Source organism: Chaetura pelagica, unplaced genomic scaffold, assembly GCF_000747805.2.
Source record: "Chaetura pelagica isolate M959 unplaced genomic scaffold, ChaPel_1.0 scaffold2353, whole genome shotgun sequence".
Taxonomy (NCBI): Eukaryota; Metazoa; Chordata; class Aves; order Apodiformes; family Apodidae; genus Chaetura; species Chaetura pelagica.
The window spans coordinates 1-8821 of record NW_009952662.1 but is presented as its reverse complement, the minus strand read 5'-3'; the positions used below and the strand labels follow the sequence as shown (position 1 = coordinate 8821).

The window sequence follows — 8821 nt, the reverse complement described above, 5'->3', positions numbered from 1 at the left end:
CGCCAGCCGCTGGCAGGTCTGCCCGTGCTCCCGGCGCAGCTCCCGCAGCTCCTCCTCCAGCCTCCCGCGCTCTCCGCCCTCTCCCGGGGCCTCTCCCGGCGCCTGGTCCCGGCCCTGCTGCCTCTCGGCCTCCAGCTCAGCGATCCTGGCCAGGCTGCCCTCCAGGCTCTCGGCCGCCCGTCTCTTCTCATCCTCCAGGATGCCCTCGGTGTTCCGCAGGGATTCCTCCAGGAAGAGCAGCCTCTCCTGCAGCCGCGTGTTCTCCCGGGCCAGCTTCTCCCTCTCGGCTCCCTTCTGCTGACTGTCCCTCAGCCTGCCCTCCAGCTCCCGCAGCTGGGCCCTCAGCCCCTCCACCGCTCCCTGGGAGCCCAGCTCCAGGATTTTGGCTTCCAACTCTCCAATCTTGCGGCTCAGCTCAGCCTTTTCCTCTGCTGAGGCGGCCTGGCTGGCATCCCGGGCCTGTGCCAGGGCCTGCAGCTGCCCGCTCAGAGCCACGTTGGCCTCTCGCAGGTGCTGGAGCTGCTGCAGAGCAGAATCTCTCTCCTGGCAGATCTTCTCGTGCTGGGCTTCCAGGGCCACCAACTTCCCGGCCTCCCCTTCAGCTCCCTGGGCCTCTCTGGCCTCCCGGGCTCGCAGATCCTGCTCCAGCTGCTCCCTGACCTGCTGGCTCTCGGCGAGGGAGCTCTGGAGGCTGGAGACCAGGCTGCCCAGCTGCTGCTTCTCCTCCTGGAAGCGCTGGTGCTGGGATTGCAGAGCCTCTTCCCGCTGCCTCTTCTCCTCCTCCAGCTGCTGGATGGTGGCCTGGAGCTCAGCCCCGCCAGGCTGGACACCTCCTGCTTCAGCTCCTCCAGCTGCCAGAGGGAAGAGGGGAAAAAGGGGGAAAACCAATCCCCCCCCCCAGGTCTTTCAACCTTCACCCAGACCCACGTGCTGCCCCCCAGCACCCCACGTTCCCCCTGGCCTCGTGCTGCCATCCCCCCACAGGCAGCCCCACGCTCTGGGAGCAGCATTCCCAAACCCAGCCCATGGGAGTGCTCAGCCCCACAACCCCCACCCAGCAGTGGGGAGCAGCCAGCTCTGCCCCACATGGCTCTGCCCATCCAGGAGTTTTCCAGCCCGGAGCTCCCTGCTTCTCTGCAGCCCCGGCCGTACCTTCAGGACATCCCCCAGGACTTCTCCCTTCTCCTGGGCACTGCCATCCCCCAGCCTGGCCAGCTGGTCCTCCAGCAGGGAAACCTTCCCTTGGAGAATCTCAATCTTCTCTTCCGAGCATTTCTGGGAACAGAGATGTGGGACTGAGCACAGCACAAGGCCTGTCCTGGACACTGAGCTCCCATCCCAACCTCCTCCCCTCAGCCTTTCCTGGGCACTGAGCTCCCATCCCAACCTCCTCCCCTCAGCCTTTCCTGGACACTGAGCTCCCATCCCAACCTTCTCCCCTCAGCCTTTCCTGGGCACTGAGCTCCCATCCCAACCTCCTCCCCTCAGCCTTTCCTGGGCACTGAGCTCCCATCCCAACCTCCTCCCCTCAGCCTTTCCTGGACACTGAGCTCCCATCCCAACCTTCTCCCCTCAGCCTTTCCTGGGCACTGAGCTCCCATCCCAACCTCCTCCCCTCAGCCTTTCCTGGGCACTGAGCTCCCATCCCAACCTCCTCCCCTCAGCCTTTCCTGGACACTGAGCTCCCATCCCAACCTCCTCCCCTCAGCTTTTCCTGGGCACTGAGCTCCCATCCCAACCTTCTCCCCTGGCTCCAGGACAGCAGCCTGGCCCACCACGGGGATCCTTTCCCAGGAGCAGGGAAAGGCTCCTTCAATCAGCCTCTCCCTGCTGATAGGGATGAGCTGGATGCCCCCAGGGCACGAGCTGGCTCCAGGAGGTGATCCCTCACCTTCTCCTGCAGGGCCGTGCTCAGCTCACTCTCCAGCTGCCCCTGCTTCTCCTGGGCCTGGGCCAGGGCAGAGTTGTGCTCCTCGGAGAGCTCGTTCAGGGCTTCCTGCAGCTGCACCAGGTGGCTGGCGATCTCCCGCAGCTGCCGAGAGGGAAAAACCCCCATCCCAAAGGAGGGGTTAGAGAGACCCCAGAGCTCCCCTCAGTTCCCTTCTCCCAAGCGCCACAGCATCCCAGCTCCTGGCAACCCCACCCAGCCCCCATTCCTCCCCACCCCCATTACAATTCCCCTTGGACCAGGATCTGGAGCCCCACGACCAGCTCGGTCGCTGGGTGAACGTCACTGAGCCACGAGCAGCCCGTGGCCCCCAAACCCTGTGTCCCATCACAGAGCTGTGAGGACAAGGAGAGGACCTGGGGTACCTTGAAGGAAAGGTCCCCGTTCTCCTCGGAGAGCTGGTTGATTTTTCGGTCCATTTGGCCTTTTTCAGTCTTCAGGTCCTGGCACTGCCTGAGGGCCTCGTGCAGACGCACCATCAGGCTGCGGGAGAGGAGGGGGTTAAGGCAGGGACCAGGAGCCCAAGGCAGGAGAAGCTGCAGGATATTCCCGAAGGGAACTAAGGAAAGGGAGGGATTTCCATGCTGGGGTGAGAAACTCCCAGAAATTCAACCCAAAACTCAGACCTGACAGGTTGCAAAGAGGAGATTCTGCTTTGAGGCCAAGGGCTCCGATGCCGGGACAGGGCTCCAGCCTCCCCCTTCCAGAGTGTAAAAAGGAAGGAAAACCCCCCCGAAGGAGGCCCAGAACTTTGCTTCCCCAGCAGCCCCAGGGCTGGGCATTCCCACAGGATTACCTCTCGTTCTTCTCCCGCAGCTCCTCCAGTTCCTTGGGCTCCAGCTGCTCTGCTGTTTGCTTCTCGTGGAGCAGAACCAGGCGGTCGATGCGCTGCTGCATCATGGTGATCTGAGCCTCTGGGGGGGGCAGGGAGAGGGTGACCACCTGCTGGTGGCCCTGAACGCCCCCCCAAGAGTCCCATGGAGGACACCTGCCCTTCTCCTGCTGCACAGGAACCATGGGAAGCAGGGCAGGGGAGAGCCAGGCTGCTGGAGCTGCTGATCTGCTCCACTCATGGCTGTTGTTGCCCAGGATAGTGGAGGGAACAGGAGAGGGAAGAAGGAACCTGGTGTCTCCACGTGTGCCTGGGGAAACCCCCAGTGTGGAGAAGGTTTCAGGCCATGGAATCATGAAATCCCAGACTGGATTGGGTTGGAAGAGACATTAAGCACCACCCAGTGCCACCCCTGCATGGGCAGGGACACCTCCCAGCAGCCCAGGCTGCTCCAAGCCCCATCCAACCTGCCCTTCAACACCGGAAACCCTTCCCCCTGCTCCCATCCCTCCCTGCCCTTGTCCCAAGCCCCTCCCCAGCTTTCCTGGAGCCCCTTCAGGCCCTGGAAGCTGCTCTCAGCTCTCCCTGGAGCCTTCTCTTCTCCAGGCTGGACACCCCCAGCTCCCTCAGCTGCTCCTCACAAGTTCTCCAGCCCCTTCTCCTCCTGCTCCAGCCCCTTCCCCAGCTCCAGGGCCCTTCCCTGGACACGCTCCAGCCCCTCCATGTCCTTCTTGTCCTGAGGGGCCCAGCCCTGCCCCCAGGACTCCAGGGGCCCCCTCCCCAGTGCCCAGCACAGGGGCACCATCCCTGCCCTGCCCCTGCTGCCCACCCTGGGGTGACACCAGCCAGGATGCTGGTGGCCTCCACCTGGGCACTCTCTGGCTCAGACCCTCAACCCGTGGATCCAGCCTGTCTGTAATGAAGCCACAGAAAATGGCCAAGGTCTCAGCCCTTGTCCCCCTCCCCATGTCCCCCTGCTGACCCACCTTTCTCAGAGACCAGCTTGCGGTTCTCAGCCAGCTCCACCTCCAGCTCATCCCTGTTCTCCCTCTCCACTGCCAGTTGCTTCTTCAGGCGCCGGAGCTGGAACTGGGGGGTCTGCATGACATCCCCCATGGGGGAGGAGGGGGGCCCAGCAAACAAGCTGCAGGAGGGGACACCCCTGCTCCCCCCAGCCAGGTCTCCTCACCCCACAGCGATAATTCTGACACCTGGTCACGTTCTCCTCTTCTTCCTGGCACCCCCAGCAGCCTCCCAGGGCCTGGCACCCCCATCCAGACCCACCCCCATCCCCCTCCCAGAGCCACCCCAGGGCAGCAGGGACCCACGAGGTGCTCTGGGCAGTGTCTGTGCTCATGAAGGCTGAGATGAGCTGGGCTCCAAGGAGCTGCTTACAGCCCAGGCTCAGCCCTGCCAGCCCAGCCCTTGGGGCAGCACAGGACCAGGGTGGGAAGGGGAGATCTGGGGTGGGGGGTCAACACACAGCCTGGCTCCAGCTCCCGGGAGCCACCCGGTCTGTTCCCCCATCCCCTCACTCCCTTCCCGGGCTGGGGACCTACTTGTTGGCTCCGGAGAAGGAGGAGGAGGAGGAGGAGGCGATTCTCTGCAGCTCCAGGAAACGCACCTCCCGCCTGGGCTGCAGGGGGAGCAGCGGGGAATGTTCCTCGGAGCTGCTGCCCGAGGAAGGCGGAGCTGGAAGTCACAAGGGAGAAAGAAGCAGGTCGTGATTTTTTTCAGCCCCACCTCTTTTCATACCCAGAAAAGGGTTGAAAAGCAGCTGAAATCCCTTCACGGGAACCAGAAATTCCATCCAGAACGGATCAGCTCAGCCAAGAAAAACATAAACCTGCCTTAAATCTGCCCTGCTGGCTGCAGGGAGCTGCTCCCCCAGGGAAGCTGTGGGCACCCCCCTGGGAGCCTGGCAGCTTCCAGGCAGCTCAGCTCTTAAAAAGCTCCCAGGGGAGTGATTCCATAGGGATAAACCCCCGGGTGTCCGAGGGGATGTGGATGGTGTGGCTGCTTCTAGAGCTTGGCAGCACAAACAGGGGAAAATACCCCGATTTTTAATGCACTTGAAAAGGATCATCCGTGTTCATGGGGTGGGAATGGTCCCACACTGCTGCTCTCCACAGGGATGTGGGACATTTCTGTCCCATTCCACAGTGGCAGCTGGACACCAGGACACCAACCAAAACCAGTCTGACCAGGGAACAGCAGCAGCCAGGAGCAGGGCCTGGAGCTCACCCCTCCTCTGCAGGAACAGCTCCAGGTTCTCATCCAGGCTCTCCTCGTTATCCAGGACAAACTTGAGGATCGACGCCAGCTCGACCTGTGTTGGAGAAGCCTTTTCTTGCACCTGCTCTGTCTTTTGGGGACCCGAATGTGATGGTGGGTCTCAGAGCACCCCCCAAAAGGCAGCTCAGCACCCCCAGGGGTTACCTGGGTCTGGTAATCGAACTCGTTCCAGTCCCCGGGGCTCCTGCAGCTCATGGAGGTGTGATAGAGGAGCAATACAGCAACCTGGAACGGGGTGGGACAGGGTCACCCACCCCAGGATGGCACATGGTGACAGCCAGGAACAGTCTGCCCTGTGGTCACCCTGCTCATGGACTCCCAGACTGGTTTGGGTGGGAAGGGACCTTAAGGATCATTTAGCCCCACCCCTGCATGGGCAGGGACACCTCCCAGCAGCCCAGGCTGCTCCAAGCCCCATCCAACCTGCCCTTCAACACCCCCAGGGATGGGGCAGCCACAGCTTCCCTGGGCAACCTGGGCCAGGCTCTCCCCACCCTCACAGCCCAGAATTTCTCCCTCCCATCTCAGCTCCAGCTCCCTCTGCCAGCTGGAAACCCTTCCCCCTGCTCCCATCCCTCCCTGCCCTTGTCCCAAGCCCCTCCCCAGCTTTCCTGGAGCCCCTTCAGGCACTGGAAGCTGCTCTCAGCTCTCCCTGGAGCCTTCTCTTCTCCAGGCTCAACACCCCAACTCTCCCAGCCTGGCTCCAGAGCTGCTCCAGCCCTCCCAGCATCTCCAGGGCCTCCTCTGGCCTCTCTCCAACAGCTCCGTGTCCTTCCTGTGCTGGGGACCCCAGAGCTGTTCCCAGCCCTGCAGGGGGGTCTCAGCAGAGCAGAGCAGAGGGGACAATCCCCTCCCTGGCCCTGCTGCTCACGCTGCTGGTGACACAGCCCAGGACACGGGTGCCTTTGATGGGTCACCTTGAGCTTCTCACCACCCAACAACCCAAGTCCTTCTCTTTAGGGCTTCTCCCCATCCATCCCCCAGGAGTTGTGCTGGGATTGCCCCGATTACCTTGGCCAGCTCCAGCTCCTCCCCCTCCAGCAGCTGCTGTGCTGAGACCAGGTTTTCTGCAGCTGATTTGTGCTTCCAGTGCTCTGGAATGGGAGGCAGGATTGACATGGGAGCCCCACACACACTGCCCACCCCAAGGTCACAGGGACCTTGATGTGTTCCCACGGAGAGGGGGCACAGGGTGGGCTGGAATATGGAGCTGAGCCCTCAGCCTGGTCACTCCCATGGGCATTTTTCCCCTCTTCCCTGGAAATTTAACCCCCATTCCCAGCTTCCCCACCTTGCCCTAGGGATCTGTTCACACCTTTAGCTCCTCCAGCACCAGGACAAGCTGAGTCCCACCTGTGGAGGGTGGGATGGGGGAGGAGGGGGAGGTGGAACACAGAGCTTCCCTTTCCAAGAGAGACCAAAACCAAGTGGCAGACCCTTCCCATTTCCCCTCCCAGGGACATTTCTGCTTGGATAGAGGTTTCCCAGTGGGATCTGAGCAGCTGGAGGCCAGACCCCAAAGCAGGGTCACCCCCACCCTGCTCCTCCCCCCCTTTGCACCAAGCCTGGGCTCCCGCAGGCACTTCCATTGGGAAATTTTCCTTCCCATTCACTGGCGCCTGGTCAGGACACCTTGGGAAGCTGCTCAGGGGAGGGGGAAGCCCCCAGACCAGCCCCTCACAGGGGTGGGGGCACCAGGGGGGGGGCTCTTACTCTGCAGGAAGCCATGGATGAAGCGGATCCTCTCCGGCAGCGGCTGCTCCAGCACAGCCTCCCCCTCCTCACTCCTGTGGCTGCAAGAGCACAGGGATCAGGTCAAGCTTTTCCCAAGGGATTAAACCAACTGGGGGTGGGAGGGGGTTGTTTTTAGGGCGTTTGTCTCGTTTCCCTTGCCCAGGGGGGGCTGCCACCCACCGTGCAGGGGAGCAGGCCCCGGTTATTCCCGAGGATTCCCTCATCCCCACGGATTTTCCCCACCAGCTCTCCCAGCTAATCCCAGCATGGGAGATTATCCAGCTCCAACTAAATATATCCCGGGTGCAGGTGGCTCCTTCCTCCCTGCCCAGCTGCTCCCTGGCTCCTGCCAGAGGTTAATTATAGCCCGGAGCTCCCGCTGGAAGGGTTTGAATCCAGCCTCCTCCAACCTCCTCCCACCTTCCCAGCTCGCCTCCCTGGCTCGTTAACCACACTCCAGCTCCCGTGCTCATTAAGGCTTCCAGGCTTTAATTGCCTTTGCTGAGTGAGGAATTCCTGCCCGGCCACCTCGGGATGGAGCCACGAGCTCCGTCCCGTCCCGCCCCGCGCTGGGAAGGGCCCCGGTATCCCTGGGAAATGCTCCGTGGGGTGGGAGCTGACAAGTCTTTCACAGACTCAGAATCCTGAGGCTACAGCTCTGGAAAACTTCCCAGGTTGTTTCCTCACCCCACTTTTGGGAATAAAGCCCTGGGAACCACCCCCCAATGCCATGTTCAGCTCCGCTCCGGCACCAGGAACGAGCCCGGATGTCGCGACAAACGCTCCGACCAAAGTCCCTCCTGAGGTTTCTCCTGGAGCCTGAGCCACGGGAACAGCATCTCCCGAGGGAGAACTCCCAGGGGAGAGGCCTGGAAGGCTCCTGGGGCCACAGGCAGGGGGTTCAGGAGAGGAGGAGCCACAGGGTGGAGGCACCAGCCCAGGGATGGAGGAGCTGGAGACCCGGGAGCAGCTCTGGCAGAGGGAGGAATTATCCCAACCCCTCCCCCAGCAGCTGGAGGAGGGTCCACGTGTGTGTCCCCCCCCCAACTCACATCTTATTGATGATCCTGATGAAGAGGTGACAGTCCTGGAGCTGGGACAGGTCATCGAGGGGCTGGGCACAGACCTTGGTGCTGTTCACCTGGAAACAGGGAGAGGGCCCGAGGGCAGCTCCAGGTCACGGCCCCAGGGCTGCCTGGGAACCACCCCCAGGAGGGTCTTTACCAGGAGGAGCAACTCCAGTACGTCCCAGTCACCAACTGGGAGACTGGAGCAGGGCCCCAGGGATGAGAGGGGTCCCTAAACTAGGCACATCCTTCCCAAAAATCCTGGGATCTGCTCCCTGGAGGGACAGGGACACCTGCCCGGGTGTGGGAGCAGAGCTGGCCCTTCCAGACCCACCATCCCTGGGGATCCAAGCTCTGCCTTCCCACATGGATCAGGCTGAGCCAAACCAAACAGCCCCTGCTGCTCTAATCCCAGATTCCCTGCTCCATCCAGGCTCAGCTCTGATCCCCAGGGAAGTTCTCCACAGCTGGCCCAAGCCATTCCAGCATTTCTGGTTCTCCCCCAGGAATGCTGAGCTGAGCTTCTGCTCCAGAAACTGGGACCAGCAGGGACTGAGCTGCCCCAGTCACAGCCTCCCAGCTCTGACCAGCTCCAGCATCGTGTCCTGGGGGATCCAGGAGGATCCAGGAGGATCCAGGAGGACCCAGGACCCACATCCCAGCTCCAGCAGAGGAGAAGGAAGCTTTACCCAAGCCAGGAGAGCTGCAGCTCTGGTGCTGTGCAGGGGCATCTTGGCCAGGCTGCCAGGTCACTGCCCGGGCCTGGGGAGAGAGCAAAGGAACAAACAGAGTCATTAGAGCCCAAGGTGCTAATTACACTCATCAAGGGTTGGATGGCCAGGGAAGGAGGATCGACCCTCTGAGGGGAGCAGCAAACCCCTCCTGCAGCCCCCTGGGATTTACCAGCCTCCCTGGGATTCGTCCTCCCAGGATTTACCCCCCAGC

General features: G+C 62.3%; 1 protein-coding gene across 1 annotated transcript in view; it reads right to left on the bottom strand.

The window, feature by feature from the left end:
* The window catches only part of LOC104385319 (nuclear mitotic apparatus protein 1-like), a gene marked incomplete at its 3' end in the record, with an annotated part of 14019 nt that extends 5412 nt beyond the window's left edge, over nucleotides 1–8607 (bottom strand). The window contains 14 exon segments of the mRNA XM_009993757.1: nucleotides 4–818; nucleotides 821–851; nucleotides 1153–1275; nucleotides 1892–2032; nucleotides 2314–2431; nucleotides 2745–2862; nucleotides 3767–3924; nucleotides 4340–4472; nucleotides 5025–5109; nucleotides 5220–5300; nucleotides 6087–6169; nucleotides 6789–6868; nucleotides 7862–7950; nucleotides 8566–8607. Coding sequence (XP_009992059.1) covers nucleotides 4–818; nucleotides 821–851; nucleotides 1153–1275; nucleotides 1892–2032; nucleotides 2314–2431; nucleotides 2745–2862; nucleotides 3767–3924; nucleotides 4340–4472; nucleotides 5025–5109; nucleotides 5220–5300; nucleotides 6087–6169; nucleotides 6789–6868; nucleotides 7862–7950; nucleotides 8566–8607 — 2097 coding nt within the window.
* Nucleotides 8608–8821: the final 214 nt, after the last annotated feature.